We start from the raw sequence: 24,125 nt of genomic DNA on the forward strand, positions 1-24,125 counted from the left end.
TGCTGAATCAGCCAAGTCTCTCACTCTTTCTGTGTGCTGAATCAGCCACGTCTCTCACTCTTTCTGTGTGCTGAATCAACCATGTCTCTTATGCTTTCTGTGTGCTGAATCAACCATGTCTCTCACTTTCTGTGTGTGCTGAATCAGCCACGTCTCTCACTCTTTCAGTGTGTGAATGCTGAATCAGCCAAGTCTCTCACTCTTTCTGTGTGTGAATGCTGAATCAGCCACGTCTCTCACTCTTTCTGTGTGTGAATGCTGAATCAGCCAAGTCTCTCACTCTTTCTCTGTGTGAATGCTGAATCAACCATGTCTCTCACTCTTTTAGTGTGTGCTGAATCAACCACGTCTCTTACGCTTTCTGTGTGTGAATGCTGAATCAGCCACGTCTCTCACTCTTTCTGTGTGCTGAATCAACCATGTCTCTCACTCTTTCTGTGTGTGAATGCTGAATCAGCCACGTCTCTCACTCTCTGTGTTTTATCCAAAGCGACTTAAGAGTTGATTAGACTAAGCAGGGGCCAATCCGCCGGGAGCAACATGGGGATAAGGGCTTTGCTCAAGGGGCCAACAGCTGTGTGGATCTTATCGTGGCAAAACTGGGACTTGAACCATCAACCTTCCCAGCCATGCACCTTAGCCAACCTTGTCAACCTCTTGCCTTTAATGCCCTTTGTGAGTCTGCTTCCCAGCACATACAGACTTTTCCCAAACTTTATATTTGATTAAAACCTTTGAATCGACACCCACACACATAGAACAACATAACAGTAATCTCCTAACCTCTAATATCCAGACTCCACCCAGCAGAACATGGCAAAGTGGCCTTGAGCTCCAGATCTTTGTGTCTTACCCATAAGCCCTCTACAAGCACAAGGCTGCAGTGTGGTACCAGCACGCACACCTCTCTCCTGCACTGCTGATGTGTACTGAAGCAGTAGCCAGCATCCTGAACACAAATCTTACTGTAGGGGAAAACCATCCCACGCCATTTCCTACAAAGTGACTTCCTCTCCGATCAGGGCATCCGCTTAGAGGAGAGGGGAGGAGAGGAGGGCTGTCTGACAGATGAACCGACCCCAGCGTTTTATTTGAAAAGAAGCATGAAGTTGCCTCATTTAACCGCAGGGTTCTGGCCCTGCTAAAGTCATTACCCAGCAGCCACCACTGCTCCAACTATGACATCATCAGAAACAGCCATTCCAGGGAGAAAAGTGATGGCTTGCATGCACAAACACACACACACATACACACATACACACACACTACATGCATCAACAGACATTTGCATATGTGCAAACACATACACTGTCATGCGTACATGCACACAAACACAGGCATATGCATAAAATTGCACGCACACAAACATATGTACATATGTGCCACCACACAATGTACAGTAACGCAGCACCCAGTAAAGAGTAACACAGCATCCAGTCTCAGTATAGATTAACACAACCACCCAGTGTAGAGTAACACACCACACACACAGTGTAGAGTAACACACACCACCCAACGTAGAGTAACACACACTACCCAGTGTAGAGTTACACACAGCATAGAGTAACATACCACCCAACAAAGAGTAACACACCACCCAGAATAGAGTAACACACCACACCATGTAGAGTAACACACCACACACACCGTGTAGAGTAACACACCACACAGTGTAGAGTAACACACCACACAGTGTAGAGTAACACACCACACCGTGTAGAGTAACACACCACCCAGTATAGAGTAACACACCACACCGTGTAGAGTAACACACCACCCAGTATAGAGTAACACACCACACCGTGTAGAGTACACACCACACCGTGTAGAGTACACACCACCCAGTATAGAGTAACACACCACACCGTGTAGAGTAACACACCACCCAGTATAGAGTAACACACCACACCATGTAGAGTACACACCACACCGTGTAGAGTAACACACCACACCGTGTAGAGTAACACACCACACCGTGTAGAGTACACACCACACACACCGTGTAGAGTAACACACCACACCGTGTAGAGTAACACACCACACACACCGTGTAGAGTACACATCATTTGTGGTGAGATAATCCCCATTTGTACTGCATTATGCAACATTATGCTTTCAAACGGGGACTTTGTTTATGTACGGCTGCAGCCTCCTGGTGAGTAGGACTGGACTGTGATTAAACAGGACGACAGGCCAACCATGCGGAGAATGCGGACTCCAGAAATCATCACAATGCTTTCATTATTCCTGCGGCTGCTATCGGAACGCCAAAAACACGCACAATAAACTGGGGCTGCGGACGCATGTAACGGTTACACTTCCATCGCAGTGAGTGCAGGGTTCAGAGTTCTCCGCTTTCTGTGTTCCTCTTCTGTGTGTTTGTGAGAAAGGAACATCATGCCCTCTAATCTCAGCCAGGGAAAATAAACATCAGGCCTGCTTTTCCAGCCGTACCGTTCCCTTCCTGTGAAGCTGAAGCTTCTTTGATGTCCTTTATCTCTGCGCAAGAAGGGGGCAGCACTGCACAACAGAGATATCCCATAGCAGAGCCAAAATGGCCGCCACCCCCCCCAGCCGTCCTCTTTCCCACGGGACTGTACAAAATAAAGTCAATAGCTGCTAGCTGATGAAAGAAGCAACAGAAAACTGGAGATGGAGGAGAAAGTCACGCCCTGAAAATCGCAAGATTACTTGAAGACGCAGATGCAATAATGCTGTAGCACGTCCTTATTTGTTTAATTTAGTGTCACGCCTAGCTATTGCATGAGGTTCCAACCATAAGCATTTCATAACTTACGCAAATGTAACAGAGCAGAACATCTGCAATGTCACACTTTCAGGCCAAAGCAAGAATACACCTTGATTCAATAATCACCACTCAGAAGAGTAGACGGCCTAATTAAGACCTAATTCATTTGCTAATTAAGTTGGGTAATTATTAAGTTGGATTTGTTCTTTATCTCCTCCATTTATTGTTATTGTACATCTGTATCCTATGGAATTCAGATTGATTGAAATCCCTCCCCTATAAAAACAGGGATGTCCTGAACCTGTGTTGCCCTGAAATCTACTAATCCAATCTCGCTCCATGGGAGGTGTAATCATTCCTCGACATCACCTACGCATCATCCACGAATCGTCTATCTATTGTCTACGCATTAACTACGCAGCATCTAGCATCATCTAGCATCACTGACACATCGATGCATCATCAGTGGGGGACTGACCCTCCGCATCATCAGTGGGGGACTGACCTGACATGGTGTCTGCCTTCTGCGTCACACGCCTGCAAGAAACTGCAGCTTAAGTGTGCGCACAAGCAATTCTCGCAGCGTGTTGGAGGGACATTTTTCCCCTTTAACTTAAACTTCCCAAATCTACCCTAACCTGAAAGTACAACAATGTTCCATTCGGGTACTAATAAGTACCCTTCACAAGCAAAAAAGGGAAAAAATGACTTGTGAATTGCTGGCAAGGGGTACAGTTTTATGAACTTTCCCCACCCCAGTGGGGAAACCAGGCCTTTGATCCCCATCTAAAAATAGTCCAAATCCAAATTTAGTCCATTTTTTAATACATTTGTTTGTACCTTTATTGGCACTTTTTCATACACACAACATTCCATGCAGTGCTACAGATGCGTTGCTGGTCATTTGGAAGGAGGGGTGTGTCCATACCCATGGGAACATGTTTTAAGTGGGGGGTGCAGTGGTTATGACGCTATATTTTTTAGTTTTTGTTCCCCTCTTTTTTTTGGGTGGGTGAACGTTGTATGACGTTGATGATAATACAGCGACCACTGAGATGGTTATTTAAAAATATAGGCTACACACACACACACACAAACACAACAGTAGCAGCAGTATCAGGGCACTGGCTCATAGGAAAGCCAGATTTACGCAATAAATTATGATAAAACAGTGACCACTGACACTGTTATTCACTCGCAAAGCAAAATTTAGGCTACACACGTACACACAACAGCAGCAGAGCACTGGCTCATAGAAAAGCCAGATTTACACAATAAACGTTGATGATACAGTGACCACTGACACTCGCAAAGCAGGCGATGATCGGATAGCAAGCATAGTATACACAAACATTATACAACAGCAGCTATGCCCTGCACTGTTATGGAAGCCAGATTTACAAAATATCTTGATGAGAATAGCATCAACCAGTGTATTCACGGGCAAAGCAACAAGCGCATCTGATCATCAAACTAACAGTTAACTTGTAAAGTGCAGATCTCCACCAGGAGAGCACACAGCTGATACATGGTTGGGATACATGGTTTGTTTACATGGTGAAACCATGCGGCTTTACGCACAGCCAACATTCACTCATACAGTGGACTGGGAAGGCTATATAGACAGCTCAGACCGGCTCTGGCACCTGCAGTGGCTCGGGCTCCGGCGTGTTAGTGCAGCTAGCTCCCTCCTCTCCTCCAGCATTATCATGATCTGTGCTGCTACAACTCGTAGACAGGCTGCTGCAGGTACAACACCTGCTGTTGATGTTGACTGATCAGTTGGTTTAGGTCTGTTTGATGCCTTGCCAAAGAAACCCGAAATCCTCCTTCAACTATCGGGTCCAACCCGGAAATAACCTTTTACCAATATGTCATTACGTTAGATTACAGTTATTTAGTAGCCACTTTTTATCCCAAGCGACTTACAATTAATTCGACTAAGCAGGGGCCAATCCCCCCTGGAGCAATGTGGGCTTAAGGGCCTTGTTCAAGGCCCCAACAGCTGCACAGATCCGATTGTGGCTACACTCGGGCTTAAACCACCAACCTTCCAGGTCCCAGTCATGCACCTTAGCCACTAGGCCACAGGCCGCCCGCCATGTCACACAGGAGCAAACGTCATAGCAAAATCCTTTCTAGGGATCAGTAGCATAATCGAACAGCACCATGTCTGTATGAGGCCACCAGGTTAAGAAATGAGTTGCATAACTTACATGTGCTAAAGCTGGCCATATACGACTTCACATGCACCGATTCCTCTGCATTCATCGATTTATCTCCACTTATTCATTTGTTCTAACTCGTGCAGAAACAAGCAAACTCCAGGCGCTCAGCTATGAATGTAGTGTGTAGCTGTGGCAGAAGACATGACCCTAACCAGGCTACGCTGTAGGGTATGGCGTAGGGCACCCGTCTAAAGTATAAATCAGGCTAAAGAAGTGGCTAACGGTGACACTCGGGCAAAGCACTGATGGGTGGCAGTAGTGACGGACTGCTCTGCTTCAGCGTCCCAGAACCCCCCTCTGTTTTGGGAGTTAAACAAAGACAAAGAAGGTAAGATGGAGGGGGGGGGTTGTGTTTCCTGCCATTCAGCCAGCGTGATGCATACACAGAGCAGGAGCAGAAGGCTTCCCCGACCCCCCCCCTCCCCCGGCCAACCTGTATCTCCACAACCATCAGCAGTACGACCGGTCGCCATGGCTTCTACCACCACTTCAGCTCCTTTTCCCCTTCAGATTACCTCATTTATTTGGGAAGGGGGGTGTTGGGTGTTTGTTCCAAGCTAGACAATGACCAATGAACAACTCCTTTGTTAAAAAGTGCTACATCAAATTAAATTTGATTAACTTCGAATGTCTGACTGACTGACTGACCGATCAATCATCTCCTGTGTTCTCCTCAGAATCTTTGGGATTGGGAGCCAGCACTTTCTCACAAGGACCACTACAGAGGGCTTTTGTGCATCAAATTAGAGTAAGGACATTTATGTAAGCGAAGACACTGGAGACAATGTCCCTCTGAATTCCACTTTTGAAGGACTTTATGACACTGAAAATGACTGCGTCCGGTCAAGGTTTTTGAACGACTGGCTACTGTATTAGTCTTTCCCTGCCAATCCAAGCAATTCCTGGGCTTCCGTACCTACATCTTTACGCATCAATTGCTGACAAATGCTGAAACAATTCGCCCATATGCGCTTCTATACTGCTTTCAGTGAATTCAAGAGCTCCCCTTGGAGTGCTCCAATCGACATATGGTCTGAATTTCCCAGCATCAGTAGCGGCGACCAAAACAAACATTTTTTCGAGTGAAGTGAGGTGTTTTATGTTAATCGTGGGTGTGGACAGGGCATTGTTTTGCACATCACATTAAAAGACCTGTCAAAAGACGGTTCAGCGTAGATGGTGACGCCAAAGCGGGGGAAGTTCTGAAAACGTTCTCCAGGGTGTAGGAGTTGAAGGGGAATTCAGAAAATGTTATGTATGTTATTTAGCCAGTCACAAACTGATTTCTTGGCCACCAAATAATCAAACGATGTTCCGGTAAAAATCACAATAATACCAGGTTTGTCGCCGAGGCTATGTGTGAGATGGAACGACAGATAAACCGCTTTGAAAAGAAGCCAGCTGTGCAGTACAATCCTTTCCCCGTCCGCAACGCACAGACTGCAGAAAATTAGCTAAAGCCTCGGGCTGACTTTTGGAAACAAAAGAACCGCAGGGGAGGAGGGAAACGCGAATGGTTTGGGGGGTGGGCCGGGTCGGCTAATTTACAATATCAGCAACTCATTATGGGGCAAGAAAGGAAAAGTGAAGAAGTTCGTTTCTGGTCACGAAACATGACCATGTAAAACAAACAAGACGGGTTTTTGTAAATAACAATAAGCACACTACTTACAGTGTAAGTAGCTACAACTGAGATACCACCGATAAAAAAACGGAACTTTTGCCAGTTATTTAGCTATGCACATGCCATATAGTCAATATTTTACTGAGTTCTGCACAATTTCACAAAGTTACCGTTCTTCGTGTCTAATCTACTGTTTGTACACGAATTACGTACCATTCCGTTAACTATGTTAAATCAAAAGATTGTCGTCGATACAAGCGAAAGAACTGCACCCGTTAACCTCCATTAAATATTGTATAGAAAGATAACCTACTTTTCAACAAAGAATTAGTGGTTCAGACTTTCTTTTCATAAAGCAAATTGACAGACAACAGATGAGAAATTTGACTGTGGTAGCGTACGTCAATTAACTCGTCTGCAAAACACTCAATTATAAACTCGTCAACAGGAGCTTATAGCCACACGTCCCCACCTCATAAACTATTGGTTCAACAAAACGCAGAATAACAATATTTTTATACTTACCAAAACTAATGCAAATCTCTCTTCCAGTTCAATGGCATCTGGCATAGGGACCTTTAATGGCATTATATGAGTCTTCATTTCTGACTGTCCGTCCACACTCTCAATATTCCCCATGGTTAAATTAAGAAAAATAATCTGTATCCTTTGAAGAAAATCCTTTCCTTCGTCCCAGTTCCCTGTGTGCCCTGGTTCGAACAAATCTGTAATTAACCCCAAAGAAAATCAGTAGTAGGCTATACGCAATTCCGATTCAACGGATTGGTATTGTATTTCCGTCCGGATTTTACATTCCTAGTTCAGTTCGTCGGCCACATCAGTCCCATATTGCATCAATATAGTAAACCTTTGTTACAGCAAAGGCTGCGCGTAGACTACTTGTATCTCAAACGTGAGAAAAAGTGTTCAGTTTGGATTTTTTGCTCTTGAGTAACTTATCCAACTACCCCGGCCCCTCCATCTTGCGCTGAAAATCCCTGGATCGATGAAATCATTTTATCCGACCACATAGCAACTTTCTGAACTTTGCTGGATTCTTCGCTTATCCATTCATTACTGTTGTGTGAGTTCTGATTAAGCTCTCTCTATTTCGCTGCCACTCAACAGGCGAAAAGCGAGCCATTCCGCCCTCCACCCTACAATAACCCTCCCTCATTGGTACGGTGCTCTGTCAATCAGGGACCCGAGCAGCCTTGTTGCATCTGCGAGCAACTTGGGGGGTGAATTGTTCAGTCAACTATGACATATTTGCGCCACCTGCTGGTCTAAATTTGAAATCCCACCACGATAGTTTACGGCCCTCGAAAATAATAACTAAAGAAAAAGCTCCACAATAAATAACATCATATGAAATTAATTTAGCACTGCATTAAATTAATTATCAAGCTCCCCCACCAAGTCAGCGTTAGGTGAAAAAAACTGAACGTAAGTACATCCATCTGGGTTATTTCAACATTCACAGACCAGCGAGTGCATATAAAGACTATTAAATGACTATCTACAAGCTGAGTTGCAAAAATAAGAATAAATATAATACAATACAAATCCAATGAATCTGTAAATTACTAACTTATTGCAATATGTTGCAGTCACTCAACCAGGTGAATGCAGGTGAAAGTGTAGTAACTGAAGCATTCCAACCAAGATTCAAACCTGCAGTCATCTGAATTATTAGAATCATTACATTACATTACATTACATTATTGGCATTTGGCAGACACTCTTATCCAGAGCGACGTACAAGAAAGTGCATACCCATAACCAGGGATAAGTGTACTGAAAGACCCTAGAGGGAAGTACAATTTCAATTGCTACCTGTACAACAAAGATAAGGACGAGGGCCTATCTTTTTTTTTTTTTTAACAAACAAACAACAAAGCAAAAGTGACCAAACTTAACTATCCAAATACTGCTTACCTAGCCGATTAAAAATACCGAAACACAAAGTAAATCACAAAGACAACATTTAAGGTTCACTGGGAGGTAGGGAGGGATGGGGTGAGGTGCTGCTTGAAGAGGTGCGTCTTCAGTTTGCGCTTGAAGGTTGGGAGAGATTCTACAGTTCTGACCTCAACGGAGAGTTCGTTCCACCACCGTGGAGCCAGAACAGACAGTAGTCGTGAGCGTGAGGTGGAGGTTCGGAGAGGGGGAGGTGCCAAGCGGCCTTTGGAGGCTGAACGACAATCCCTGACAATGCCAACATGCTGTGTGTGTGTGTAGAAAGGGGTGCAAGAATATGGGCACCCCTGGTTTAAATTCCTGTTACAATGAACCGGAACCTGAACATGGTACAGAGTTAAACATGATAACTTTGTGCAAATATTTTTTACTTTCATTGTTTACTGTTTATAAATTATTAAAAGAGGATTTTTGGATTATTTTTGTTGCTCTTTAAAAAGATTATTTCTGAGGCCCAGACCCAGGCGATTTACTTGTTAGGGCTTCAATGAGTCAGGTGAGTATAATGCCAGGGCTGAACTTTATATTCTGAAGTAACTTTCTAAAGTATCCAACTGCAGTGGCTGTTCAGTCTGGTGTTAACAACCATCTCTAAACTGTTGTCCAAGGATTTCAGGTCTAGCTGTTCACAGGACACCAATACAACATACTTTAAACAACAAAGTCCTACACAAGTTGCCAGAAAGAACAACCTCAACACAAAATTAATTGTTTGAAGTATGCAAAAGAGAAGATTGAGTGGCCTGAAGCCTTTTGAAATAATGTGCTTTGGACTGATTAAACCAAAATTTAACTTTTTGGCCACCACCAAAGAAGGTATGTTTGGAGAAACTGTGAAGCTTGGAGGTGGCTCCATTATGTTTTGGGGTTGTGTGGCAACTGGGGGCACAGGAAATAGAAGGAAGAATTCTACATTACATTACATTAATGGCATTTGGCAGATGCTCTTATCCAGAGTGATGTACAGTTGATTAGACTAAGCAGGAGACAATCCTCCCCTGGAGCAATGCAGGGTTAAGGGCCTTGCTCAGGGGCCCAACAGCTGTGTGGATCATATTGTGACTACACTAGGATTAGAACCACTGACCTTGTGTGTCCCAGTCATTTACCTTAACCACTATGCTACAGGCCGCCCTAGAGGCTATTCTAGAGGCTAATGTTTGAAGGTCAGTCCAGACATTGAAATTGAAGAGAGTTTGGATATTCCAGCAAGAGAATGATCCAAAGCATACCTTGAAATCAGCCATGAAGTACCTCCAGGAAAGACTGATGAAGAGAGATCTCAAACATGCCATACATGCAAGTAGACCAAAGAATATTTCTGAGCTAGAGATGTTCTGCCAGGAAGAATGGGGAAAATTCCCAAAGCAAAAATTGAAAGACTTAGCTCTTACTCAAGGAGGAGTTACAAAGTACTAACTGACAGGGTTCCCAAACATTTGCAGAGGGTCTTTTCCCTTTTTTTATTATTTTGAAACTGTAAAAAAGAAAGTCATCGTGCTTTAACATGTAAAGAAATGTGTCATGGTTAGAGTTGCACCATGTAGAGGTCAGGTTCACTTCTACTCAATTTTATATTAATTGTAAAATACTTTTGGACCAGGGGTGCCCACATTTCTGCCACTGTATGTATGCAAGAAACACACACACACATTTGCATGTCCATGCACACACACCCAGACACAAATGCATGCACCCATAAACACACTCACACATACATACTACACACTTGCTCTCTCTCTCTCCTCTCTCACATACACACACTCTCTCTCACTCTCTCTGATACACACACACACACACACACACACACACACACACACACACACACACACATACACACTCCCTCATTCACACACACAAAGCTTTCACATTAAACTGAATACCAAACAACAGGAGCTGTGGGAAAGTGTGAAGGTGTCATGACCGCATGCACACACACACACACACACACACACACACACACACACACACACACACACTTGCTCTCTCCCTCCTCTCTCTCACACACACACACACACACACACTCGCTCTCTCTCTCTCTCACACACACACACTCTCTCTCTCTCTCTCTCACACACACACACACACACACACACACACTCTCTCTCACTCTCTCTGATACACACACAAAGGAAATGGCAGGCAGAGTCAGATCCTCCTAATAGACAGGCAGGAGTGAGACAGGGCAGGAAGTTGTGGGAAGAAGGCCAACTGAATCCTTTATTGCTATGTTTGGATGTACTTTACATATAAAGCCACTAACTGACTAGAGAAAGCCCATTGTCTCAGGGTCTAATGGGCCTTGGGTACGCTGTTTTTTGGAATGCATAAAAAAGCAGGTTTTGCCAGTAAGCACATTTAATAGGAGGAGTCACATGGTAACCAATCAGGAAGCAGAAATAACCAGAACCATAGACACAGCAACAATACTTATGTATATCTCTGTTTCTGTCATGGGTGCCTGAAAAAATGATCATACAAGGCTTTATTCTTGTACGTCTTCATGGGGACATGCAAATGCTTTCTTGGATGGAGTTAAGTATGCTGGTATGTTAAGTACTCTGGCTTAATCTGATAATTACAGTGCCTGTGCATTGTGGTTAATTAATATTTCAGATCACAGGAATGCACTTTGCACGCAGTCTTCTTTCACATGTTTTCCAGAAATATCAGACGGTGTAATAGCTGGGCTGATTAAGTCGTTAAGGAGGAGATCTCATCACAAAATTCAAACACAGCTGTGTCCTCCTTTTGCACCTGAGAATCCTGCGAACAGAATCATCCTGGTACAAGCGATGGTTCTGTCCCGCCTGGACTACTGCAATTCCCTCTTGGCTGGCCTCCCAGCATCCGCCATCAGACCCCTCCAACTTATCCAGAATGCAGCAGCTCGTCTGGTCTTCAACCTTCCCAAATATTCACGTCACAGCCCTGCTTACTTCCCTCCACTGGCTGCCTGTCATAGCTCACATCAAATTCAAAACATTGGTACTAGCCTTCCAAGCAGTTAAGGGGTCTTCCCCAGCTTACCTACAAAAAATCATCAGACCCTACACCCCTGCCAGACCTCTTCATTCAGCCTCCACAGGCCACTTGGCACCGCCCCCTCTCCGAACCTCCACCTCACGCTCACGACTACTGTCTGTTCTGGCTCCACGGTGGTGGAATGAACTCCCCGTTGAGGTCAGAACTGCAGAATCTCTCCCCACCTTCAAGTGCAAACTGAAGATGCACCTCTTCGAGCAGCACCTCTCCCCGTCCCTCCCTACCTCCCTGTAAACCTTAAATGTTGTCTTTCTGTGATTCACTTTTTTGTGTATCGGTATTTTTAGTTGGCTAGGTAAGCAGTGTTTGGCTAGTTAAGTTGGTCACTTTTGCTTTGTTGTTTGTTTATTTGTTTGTTTAAAAAATGAATAAATAAAAAATAAATAAAAAATTCAAATAGGCCCTGGTCCTTATCTTTGTTGTACAGGTAGCAGTTGAAATTGTACTTCCCTCTAGGGTCTTTCAGCGCACTTATCCCTGGTTATGAGTATGCACTTTGTTGTACGTCGCTCTGGATAATGCCATTAATGTAATGTACAGAATACCCATCTTAGCTCATAACGGGAGAGAAAAACATGAAATAAACCCACCTGGTTGGAGCTCACCGACCTGAATGAATCATGCGAGAAATTAGAAGAACAGCCTGTAATGCCACTGTAATGATGGAACAGTTCTGTGGTGTGTAGGTCTGTAATAGCACTGTAATAATGATGTAACAGTTTTGTGGTGTGTAGGTCTGTAACGGCACTGTAATGATGTAACAGTTCTGTGGTGTGTGGGTCTGTAATGACACTGTAATGATGATGTAACAGTTCTGTGGTGTGTAGGTCCGTAATAGCACTGTAATAATGATGTAACAGTTCTGTGGTGTGCAGGTCTGTAATGACACTGTAATGATGTATCAGTTCTGTAACAGTTCTGTGGTGTGTAGGTCTGTAACAGCACTGTAATAATGATGTAACAGTTTTGTGGTGTGTAGGTCTGTAACGGCACTGTAATGATGTAACAGTTCTGTGGTCTGCAGGTCTGTAATGACACTGTAATAATGATGTAACAGTTTTGTGGTGTGTAGGTCTGTAACGGCACTGTAATGATGTAACAGTTCTGTGGTCTGCAGGTCTGTAATGACACTGTAATGATGTAACAGTTCTGTGGTGTGTGGGTCTGTAATGACACTGTAATGATGATGTAACAGTTCTGTGGTGTGTAGATCTGCAATGACACTGTAATGATGTATCAGTTCTGTAACAGTTCTGTGGTGTGTAGGTCTGTAACAGCACTGTAATAATGATGTAACAGTTCTGTGGTGTGTAGGTCTGTAATGGCACTGTAATGATGAAACAGTTCTGTGGTGTGTAGGTCTGTAATGACACTGTAATGATGTAACAGTTATGTGGTGTGTAGGTCTGTAATGACACTGTAATGATGATGTAACAGTTCTGTGGTGTGTAGGTCTGTAATGGTACTGTAATGATGTAACAGTTCTGCGGTTTGTAGGTCTGTAATGGTACTGTAATGATGTGACAGCTCTGTAATTATTATTTTTGTTTGTAAAAAGTGCTTATTTCTACCCAAAATAACAGTGTTGTTCTTTCAGGGTATATTTGGGAAGTGTGTTCCTTAAAGAACAAAAATGTACCTCCACTGTAACATTATTTCCGAGAATGGGATTTTAATGGAAATGTATTATATTACAAAGCACATTTCCATATCAAGTATATGCAGTTTTGGTTTGTTCACATATTTTAATGATTGTTTTAGAGCACTGCAAAAGTACTAAAGTATTTTTTACACTGGAACTCAATACATTAATTACTGACATCTTACAGTTGATTTATATTTATGTGACCACTTCGATTTACATCTGCTTGAATAATCAATCGTTTTAATGCAAGGTGACCTCGAACAGTTCTCAGGGTGTCACTGCAGCAGTAAACCTGTTTACCTGCCAGGCCAACACCAACACTAAGTCACCCTCTCTCGCGTTCTCTATGTAATTCACCTGTTCCAGTGTTTTCACTCTGGTCTTCCTGTAATATACCATGCTCCAGGTTATACAAGTGTGCTTCGAAACAATGATCAACGTTCACAGATAATGCCCTCATAATAAATAACAGACAGCAGGTCCTTTCTCAATCATAATTCATGTTTAATAATCAGCTGCATTACAGAAGCCATGTGGCCACTTGGGTCTGAACATATAGTAACACACACATGCACACACTCACAAACACTCTCTCTCTCTCTCTCTCTCTCTCTCTCACACACACACACACACACACACACACACACTCTCACATACACTCTCTTATACACAAACATGCTGGCATCTAGGCAGTACTACTTCATGTTTTATCTTGTGAAGCACACAAGTTCAGCAGTTAGACATTTTCAAGCACATTTTCAGATTTCAAGCTTCTGCACTTGTCAAATGCAAGTGCAAGTGCAGCCTTAGAATGCAAACATTTCTACAGAAGCGTCTATCTGCAGCAACAATAATCTGTAACAAATAAAAGCACAATGAGCAAAATAAAGTGCACAGCGTCTTTTTCTATTTTTCTCAAAGCTTCTTTGCTAAAGCTGGTTTTCACAGAAGACGATTACGAGACATTATACAAAATTATATTCATATCCATTTGATTGCTATGCAAAAAACAATTTCCTTCAAGGGAGTCACAGCTGTACCCCAACCAGTTCAGTTCATCAAACATTGTCTATCATCATTAAAACCATTAAAACAGCACATAAATACATAAGGAAAAAAGAACAAACTTACAGCACATTTATGATCTAACAGAAATGGAATGAAAAAGTGTGCAAATATTGTAAAAAAAGAAGCAAACACTTTAAAAACAATTGTAAAATACTTATATGTAACATGGAATAACTTTGGTCTGAAATTCAAATAAAACTTCTTTCCTCTTTTCTCATTTTTCACACTCAGCCACTATCAAAACCAGGAAACCTTTACAGCTGCCCAAAACCTGGGTGCATTCATTGGGCAAACCACTGTGCAATGTTTCACACAGGGCATGATGGGAGATGTAGTCCACAGTGTGAAACGGTAGTCCTGAAATCTTATTTCTGGAATTTTCTTCTCTGAGAAATATTTTAGGATGCTCTCTCTTGTGAATACACCCCTGTGTGTACTAGACTTTGGCCTCTAGTAGATATGACAGGTAAAGTCCGGCATTGGCTGATAGTAGTCTGGATTTTTCACTGTTTGTACACTAAACAGTCTCAGGACAACTATGGGTGGTCCCATGACAACATACACACAGTGAAAGTGATTTAAAAAAGTAATTGTAACCTATAATCTCACCCAGACTAAAATGAAGGAGAAATATGTATGACATAGATCATCATATCATTGGATCAATATGAGCAATAGTGGCAGCACCCCTGGTTTACAACATTCCCAGTATAACAGGCTTGTCCAACAAAAGAGTCTAGATTCACAATATCAAACTTAATATATACTGTAGGACTGTTGAGAAAACTCAAGTAAGCAACTGGTGACGATGTATTTAGTATCAATCTTCATAGCTGACCTATCTTGTCTTGGCAATAATCATTCAATTGCAAAGAAACCTGATTCACCCAGTTATATTGAATTAATGTCAGACCTCGGTAACCTGGCAACTGTACCTTTTCATCGCACAATAAATGGATGACTTGCTTTCTTCAGTGTCATGTTCCTTTCATTTCATTTTTTGACAAAGGGGTCAGGGAATTGAGTTCAGTGTTTAGGTTTTTTTTTTTTGCTGACTGCGCAGTGCTAAAGATTGTTTTATCGACATATCACCGAGCCGCCCCAGAAGCCTTTTAAGAGGTAGCAAACACACTTCAGTTAGCACAAGGAAGGCAGCGAAAGCACCATAGAACAAACGCATTCATAGCAGAATGCACTCAGGCCACAGCTGACTTCCTGTAAAATGTGTTAACACCAGAAAGGCCAGTGTTTTTTACGACCTGGAACTGCCGATTCTGACATGCAGCTTTGTCAGGCTTATCCAGCATTCGGGAGGGCGAAACGGAGCTTCAGCATGTAGACCGCAGTGTGTGCATGTGAACCTGACAACACACTTCTCACAGAAAACGTTTTTTTATGGTCATAAAACTTACAGTGCCAGAGTGTTGTTAGCATTTATTGATGCCTGTATGAGGTTAGTATGATGTAGCAAGCAATTGTTTAAAGACCAAACATTTAGGAAGTCGTGGAAGGAGGAGAGTATTTTTGGAATTTTAATTCCTGATGGTTCTGGTTCTGGTTTTTCTAGCGTTAAACCACAAGCTTTAAACTCAAGTCCTTTGGAGGCCACAGTGTCTAATGTATTTCCTGTTTCCTTTCAATCACCAGCCAATTAAGGCCCTGGAACAAGGTGTGTGGATCCTTTAGCCAATCAGCAACCCGTCTAGGACAGGATTCTGATCTGGAGCCACATTCATCATTAATCTACTTTCTATGCACTAGCCCATGAGTTGGCAACAAAATGAAATAAATAAAAGTTTAAAAAATGACATTTTATAACCAGAGGAGAGAGAGAGGTGTGAGATGGGTAATAAAGGCATCAGTGTGTGAAGTGATCTTCACCAGTGGATCCACCAGTTGATCCGTTCTGTTAAATCTCTTCTGTTAAATCATACCTGGGTGTGAAAAGGAGAAAAACGTAATCTCTGTCAACTCTGACTGTAGAAATGACCAAAGATACTAAATTGAACTATTTGTACTGGAAATTTGACTGTAGAAATGATCAATGTTACTAAATTCTATTTACTGGAAATATGACTGTAGAAATGATCAATGTTACTCAGTTATATCATATTGTTACTAAAATATATTGATTGTGTTGGAGTTTCAGAACATGGTTTTTTGGGTGTGGTCTACATCTCAAAGCTGCTAATTGACAATCTTGATTTTAGTTCAATTTGAACATTTCATCACACACAGACACAGACACACACACAGACACACACACACACACACAAACAAACATCCCAATTCTCACTAAAACTAAGAAATATTACCCCACAGGTTGACCACATGAAATAAGCATCTCTATGGCCTGAATTATTAATTAAGATTTAAAAAGCCATCATTAAGTGCAAGGTGAATTGCCCCTTGTGTTTGACCTTTGACCCTACGTACCACTGCGTAACCCCGGTGCCGAGGTCAAGATCCGCCAGCTCCACCTGTACCTGGAGAAACAACAGAAACAGCATCTCACAGACTGCAGGGCTTGTGCCATGAGGAGATGGGTCAAAGAGAGGACACAACTATGCTTCTGAGAATTGTATTCCTCAGTAAAACAGCACAACTGTATTACAGTAAAGGTATATACACTCAGTGAGCACTTTATTAGGTGTTTATTAGACTTACATTTTTACTTATGGGTCTTCTGCTGCTATAGCCTATTCACTTTGATGCTATGTGTGTTCAGAGATGCTCTTCTGCATACCACTGTTGTAATGTGTGGTTGTTTGCGTTACTGTCACCTTCCTGTCAGCTTTGACAAGTCTGGCCATTCTCCTCTGACCTCTCTCATTAACAACACATTTTTGCCCACAGAACTTCTGCTGACTGGATGGGTTTTGTTTTTCGCACCAATCTCTGCAAACTCTAGAGAATGTTATGCGTCAAAATCCCAGGAGATCAGCAGTTTGCCACCAACAATCTTTCTGCGGTCAAAGTCACTTAGATCACATTTCTTCCCCATTCTGATCTTTGGTCTGAAAAACAGCTGAATCTTATGCATTTAGTTGCTGCCAGATGATTATATATCTGCATTAACAAGCTGGTGTACAGGTCTACCTAATAAAGTGCTCACTGAGTGTAGTTTTCCCATCAGTGACCGGACTTATGAATGCAGGTTTACCTAATAAAGTGCTCACTAAGTGTAGTTTTCCCATCAGTGACCGGACTTATGAATGCAGGTTTACCTAATAAAGTGCTCACTAAGTGTAGTTTTCCCATCTTGTTAATGCAGGTTTACCTAATAAAGTGCTCACTGAGTGTAGTGTTCCCATCTTGTCAATGCAGGTTTACCTAATAAAGTGCTCACTGAGTGTAGTGTTCCCATCTTGTTCATGCAGGTTTACCTAATAAAGTGCTCACTGAGTGTAGTGTTCCCATCTTGTTCATGCAGGTTTACCTAATAAAGTGCTCACTGAGTGTAGTGTTCCCATCTTGTTAATGCAGGCTTACCTAATAAAGTGCTCACTGAGTGTAGTGTTCCCATCTTGTTCATGCAGGTTTACCTAATAAAGTGCTCACTGAGTGTAGTGTTCCCATCTTGTTCATGCAGGTTTACCTAATAAAGTGCTCACTGAGTGTAGTGTTCCCATCTTGTTCATGCAGGTTTACCTTGCCGAGGAGCTCTCTCTCACGACTCATGAAGGACACGCTGTTCTTAACGGACAAGTCCAGCCGCCTGCGTTTTGCCTCCTCCAACGAGAGATCAAAATCAAACCTGAGAGAAGGGAGAGAGGGGGAGAGAGAGAGAGAGAGAGAGAGAGAGTGAGAGAGATAGAGAGAGAGAGAGAGAGAGAGAGAGAAACAGGGCTGGAGTTTGAATCAGTGGCATACACAAATAACTTAGTACTGAATGCACTATTCCACCAAATCCCAAACTGTCCATGTACCTTCCCTGCCCCTTCCCTCCCCCCATCACCTCTCATTAAACTCTGGGTTCAGGTCCCTCTTCTTCAAGCTGGTCTTCCTCTTGGTGGTCCGGTTCTTGTCTGGGAGGAGGATGAAGGAGATGTAGAGGTCCGACCCATCTCTGGCACAGGCCACAAGGTACCTGAGCAGGCAGAGATACTCTATTCAATACAAAGACATTCAGTAAAGGCAGAGATACCAGTCTCAGTCAGTCAGTATAGACAGAGACGCACAGTCAGGCAGTGTAGACAGACACACAGTCAGGCGGTATAGAAAGAGACACACACAGTCAGGCGGTCTAGACAGACAGACACACAGTAAGAGTAAGGTGGTATAGACAGAGACACACACAGTCAGGCGGTGTAGACAGACACACACAGTCAGTCAGGCGGTGTAGACAGACAGACAGACACACACAGTCAGGCAGTGTAGACAGTCAGACACACACACACAGTCAGGCGGTATAGAAAGAGACACACACAGTCAGGCGGTGTAGACAGACACACAGACGGTCTAGACAGACACACAGTCAGGCGGTGTAGACAGACACCCAAACACACAGTAAGGCGGTATAGAAAGAGACACACACAGTCAGGCGGTGCAGACAGACAGACAGACACACACAGGCGGTATAGAAAGAGACACACACAGTCAGGTGTAGACAGACAGACAGATGTACAAACCTGCAGCTGTGAACTATGACCAGCAGCCTGTTGTCTTCGCTGGAGCAGGAAATGGTGAGCTTCACTTGACCTTTATGGCTTCCTGCCAGACCCCCAACCCTGATTGCACACACACACACACACACAGCGATCAGTTATGGACAGCTAGAGCGGATAGATATGCAGTTATACGCAGCTAGAGCATAAAGGTGTGTTTCAGTCACTTCCTGATTGTGACTCACCCCTGGGCGAGCCCAACCCGGTGCCTCAGCTCCTGATTGGCTGCTGTGGCTGCCTCTTTGCTGGGGATAATGAAGTCACCCTCATCACTGCCTGCCATTTCCCCCAAAGCCCGCCCACCCGCCAGTGCCTTTGAGTCCAGGATCTGAAACACACAACCCAGCCATATAACACAACACACTTACAACCTCTGCACATATTATACTGAAACACACAACCCAGCCATATAACACAACACACTTACAACCCCTGCACATTTTAAACTGAAACACAGAACCCAGCCATATAGCACAATACACTTACAACCCGTGCACATTTTAAACTGAAACACACATCCCAGCCATATAACACAACACACCATCAGCATGGTATCTTTTAAAAGAATGATGGATAAGACAATAAAGTACAACTCAGTCCCACTGTGGTCCTCCCTAACTAAGTTAAACGAACACAGGCGATTCTCATTATCTGCGCGACGACTGGTGACCTCTGACCTTCAGCACGACCCTCAGCAGAACCTGGCTCTCGGGCAGGGCTCCCTCCAGCCCTAGCCAGCGATCCAGCACCAGGCCCGGTTCTGACAGCAGCTCTCTGACGGGCAGCACCAGAGAGCCCAGCGCCGCTCCCCAGCTGTGAGAGACCTGCAGAGAGAGGACCCGTCAGCGCTCTTCCACACCTTCATTTCACTCCCGCCCCTTCATTTCACTCCCACATCTTCATTTCACTCCCCACACCTTCATTTCACTCCCCACACCTTCATTTCACTCCCACACCTTCATTTCACTCCCCACACCTTCATTTCACTCCCACACCTTCATTTCACTCCCCACACCTTCATTTCACTCCCACACCTTCATTTCACTCCCCACACCTTCATTTCACTCCCACACCTTCATTTCACTCCCACAACTTCATTTCACTCCCACACCTTCATTTCACTCCCACACCTTCATTTCACTCCCATACCTTCATTTCACTCCCCACACCTTCATTTCACTCCCACACCTTCATTTCACTCCCCACACCTTCATTTCACTCCCACACCTTCATTTCACTCCCCACACCTTCATTTCACTCCCACACCTTCATTTCACTCCCCACACCTTCATTTCACTCCCACACCTTCATTTCACTCCCACAACTTCATTTCACTCCCACACCTTCATTTCACTCCCACACCTTCATTTCACTCCCATACCTTCATTTCACTCCCAGACCTTCATTTCACTCCCCACACCTTCATTTCACTCCCAGACCTTCATTTCACTCCCCACACCTTCATTTCACTCCCACACCTTCATTTCACTCCCACACCTTCATTTCACTCCCACAACTTCATTTTCACTCCCGCTCCTTCTCTGCCATGTAGCGTAGTTGTTAAGGTATATGACTGGGACCCGCAAGGTCGGTGGTTCGATCCCCGGTGTAACCGCAATAAGATCCGCACAGCCGTTGGGCCCTTGAGCAAGGCCCTTAACCCCGCATTGGGGGAATTGTCTCCTGCTTAGTCTAAATCAACTGTAAGTCGCTTTGGATAAAAGTGTCAGCCAAATAAATATGGTTATTGTAGTAAAATTAAAGGTGATGTTTTAAAATCCTTTTGGAGTACCCTGAATATAATTTATTTATAAAGCAAGGAAAATGATTCCATTGGTAGGTAACGGATCCTGCACACATTGACGGCTACAACCAGTGAAAGTTGAACCCTCACCGCTGAGGGCTTTTAAACCAAAAAGTTTTCAAAACCCCTTATAGCGTGAATTCAATAGTTTTAAGGAGCTGAAGTGGTTTTCAAAATTGGATTGTAGTACGAGGCTTAAAGGTACAATAGGTAATTTCAGACTTTCAGATCAAGAAAGGAATAGCAGCAACACCTTCAATCCCTCCCCGACATCGAAAACGCCATTGGCTGAACCAATTTTCAACCAATGAGCTTGAATTATTGTACAGTTACACAATGTTTCGGTACGGGCCGTCAACTGTATATTTTGAAACCCGAATTTAAGGACTATAAACACAGGCTGTTATATGACAGTCAACACGTCAGTTTTTCAATGACAGGAAGGGATTTACAATGGTTTTGTAACAATGTTTTAACACAACAATCTTACCTATTGTACCTTTAAATATCACTGGCCCTCTTACCTTCACTACCAGCATATCCTGTCTGGGGTCACGAACGAGGAAGTAGAAGGACTCATCCCACTGAGGAGAAGTGGAGCGATCACACACCTTAAAAACAAGTGAGTTTAGAGAGGTAACGTTAGCCCACCTTAAGTCTCTTCTCTGTCACTGAAATACACTGAATGCACAGATGATTCCTGTGTAGTTTGTCAACTGGTTGCCTTTTTTAAATCAAAGCCACTCATTTACACTCATCTCTGGACAAAACACAGCAGTGTTACGTATACTAGCATGTGATCTCCAGGAAAGAGAGAGAAGGGAAATTTGAGTCACTGCCATTTCTTATCCAAACGTCTAAAACAAATAATTAATGGCTTGTAAATAGTTAATGGCTTGTTGTAAAGTGGTTTGTGTGCTGGAGAGGTCAGTGTCATCTTTGTTAATTATAGTTCATGGAGGTGAGTGGGCGTGTCTCACCTTGGTCCTTTGGGAGGAGCCTTTGAGGGACAGCTCCGCCCCTGCCTTTGGCTCCTTTCCACTCTTCTTCAGCTTTAAACGCAAAGAACCCGTTTGAGATTCAATACAAACATGCATGAACATTACAGAATTTATATATTACAGAATTAGTGAACATTACTGAAGAGAATTAAGACATGACAGAATTAGTGAACATTACAGATGAGAATTTAGAAATGACAGAATTAGTGAACATTACAGAAGAGAATTAAGACATTACAGATGAGAATTTATATATTACAGAATTGGTGAACATTACAGAACAGAATTTAGACATGACAGAATTAGTGACCATTACAGAAGAGAATTTAGACATTATGGAATTAGTGAACATTACAGAAGAGAATTTAGACATTATGGAATTAGTGAACATTACAGAAGAGAATTAAGACATTACAGAACTAGTGAACATTACAGAAGAGAATTTATATATTACAGAATTAGTGAACATTACTGAAGAGAATTAAGACATTACAGAATTAGTGAACATTACAGATTAGATAATATGACAGAATTAGTGAACATTATAGATTAGATAACATGACAGAATTAGTGAACATTACAGATAATCCATAGACCAGCCAACAGTATTGGCTCATTCCCTGGAACTACACACCTGACCAGACTTGGGTCAAATGCATAATTGTTTTACACTCAAATACTTGTCTGGTGTATTGGAACCTATGTAATATTCTCAAAAAGTGCAAACCCCGCCTTCTGGTTCTCCTGGTTGGCTTAATTGCATTAGCATGATCAATTGAGTGCAGAAAAATATTTGAATCCAAAACAATTACGTAGTTGACCCAGGTTCGGATCTGACCCTACCCACACCCTCTGAGGAGAGAGACAGGGTGAGAGAGAGAAGGAGGGAGACAGGGCGAGAGAGAGAAGGAGAGAGACAGGGCGAGAGAGAGAAGGAGAGAGACAGGGCGAGAGAGCGAAGGAGAGAGAGAGGGCGAGAGAGAGAAGGAGAGAGAGAGGGCGAGAGACTCACAGGCAGGCCGTGGGCGCGGTCCACATACACAAACAGCACAGCAGCAGAGGGTGTGATCTTGTTCTGGTAGGACTGCTGTGATTGGTGCAGCAGGATCTGGGGAGGATCAAACACAGAAAACAGCATGTCATCATGCGTCAACGACCAACTGCAGCTTGTTTAATGTGCTAAATATAGGACTGAATAGAGCTGGCCGGCTACAGCTGGCCCTACTGCCTGTGTGAGACGCAAAGAGAGATACAACTGGCTCGCAAAGACGACGTGTCCTGCCAAGGGAACCGATCACAATCTGACTCTGTCACTGTGGCTGAACAGTGGGACCACTTTGCGTCAGTGACGAGTGCTGTGTTAGGCCTAAGCTGTGTATGGGCTGTGCTGACCTGATCCAGTCTGGCGGGGTCTGACAGTTTGGGCAGCCACTCCAGGACCAGGTGCACCTGTCCAGACTTCACATCGTTCAGCGTGTACCACTGCACACAGAGTTACACAGAGTTACAGTCAGTATCACTACAACAGAGTTACACAGTCAGTACCACTGCAAAAGAGTTACACAGAGTCACACAGTCAGTACCACTGCAAAAGAGTTACACAGAGTTACAGTCAGTACCACTGAAACAGAGTTACAGAGAGTTACACAGTCAGTACCACTGCAAAAGAGTTACACAGAGTCACACAGTCAGTACTACTGCAAAAGAGTTACACAGAGTTACAGTCAGTACCACTGAAACAGAGTTACAGAGAGTTACACAGTCAGTACCACTGCAAAAGAGTTACACAGAGTCACACAGTCAGTACTACTGCAAAAGAGTTACACAGAGTTACAGTCAGTACCACTGAAACAGAGTTACAGAGAGTTACAGTCAGTACCACTGCAAAAGAGTTACAGAGTCACACAGTCAGTACCACTGCAAAAGAGTTACACAGAGTTACACAGTCAGTACCACTGCAACAGAGTTATAGTTACCACACACACACACACACACACAAAGATGCATGTACACACAAATACACACACACAAACATGCATGCACACACATGTGCATGCACACACATGTACATGCACACACACACACACACACACACACACACACACACGGTTCTATCACAGAACAGACAGACAGGCCACACCTGATCAGTGTACTGACAGTTGATAATGTCCCGGAGACTAATCTTGAACCTGCAAACACAGAAATGTCTATTAACTCAATAGGGTACTTGCATCAGAATATGCCATTACTACTCAGGGAGGACAGAGACAGAAAGCCAGAGATATTTGTATATAATACGTTTATAGCACTATTT

At 43.4% G+C, this 24,125-nt stretch overlaps 2 protein-coding genes across 3 annotated transcripts in view; both read right to left on the minus strand.

Moving 5' to 3' along the window:
- The window catches only part of fmnl3 (formin-like 3), a 50,088-nt gene extending 42,408 nt beyond the window's left edge, over positions 1-7,680 (minus strand). For both annotated transcript variants that reach the window (XM_061256626.1, XM_061256624.1), the window contains exon 1: positions 7,127-7,680. In XM_061256626.1, the coding sequence (XP_061112610.1) occupies positions 7,127-7,240 (114 nt within the window). In that variant the 5' untranslated portion in view covers positions 7,241-7,680. The remainder of the gene's footprint in view (positions 1-7,126) is intronic.
- Positions 7,681-13,754: 6,074 nt separating this feature from the next.
- The window catches only part of esyt1a (extended synaptotagmin-like protein 1a), a 34,170-nt gene continuing 23,799 nt past the window's right edge, over positions 13,755-24,125 (minus strand). Inside the window, 12 exon segments of the mRNA XM_061256627.1 lie at positions 13,755-16,273; positions 16,776-16,825; positions 17,991-18,096; positions 18,298-18,429; positions 18,971-19,069; positions 19,192-19,334; positions 19,684-19,830; positions 21,335-21,421; positions 21,791-21,862; positions 22,824-22,919; positions 23,204-23,293; positions 23,952-24,000. Coding sequence (XP_061112611.1) covers positions 16,249-16,273; positions 16,776-16,825; positions 17,991-18,096; positions 18,298-18,429; positions 18,971-19,069; positions 19,192-19,334; positions 19,684-19,830; positions 21,335-21,421; positions 21,791-21,862; positions 22,824-22,919; positions 23,204-23,293; positions 23,952-24,000 — 1,096 coding nt within the window. The 3' untranslated portion in view covers positions 13,755-16,248.

The sequence above is a fragment of the Conger conger genome, chromosome 10 (assembly GCF_963514075.1).
Source record: "Conger conger chromosome 10, fConCon1.1, whole genome shotgun sequence".
Lineage (NCBI taxonomy): Eukaryota > Metazoa > Chordata > Actinopteri > Anguilliformes > Congridae > Conger > Conger conger.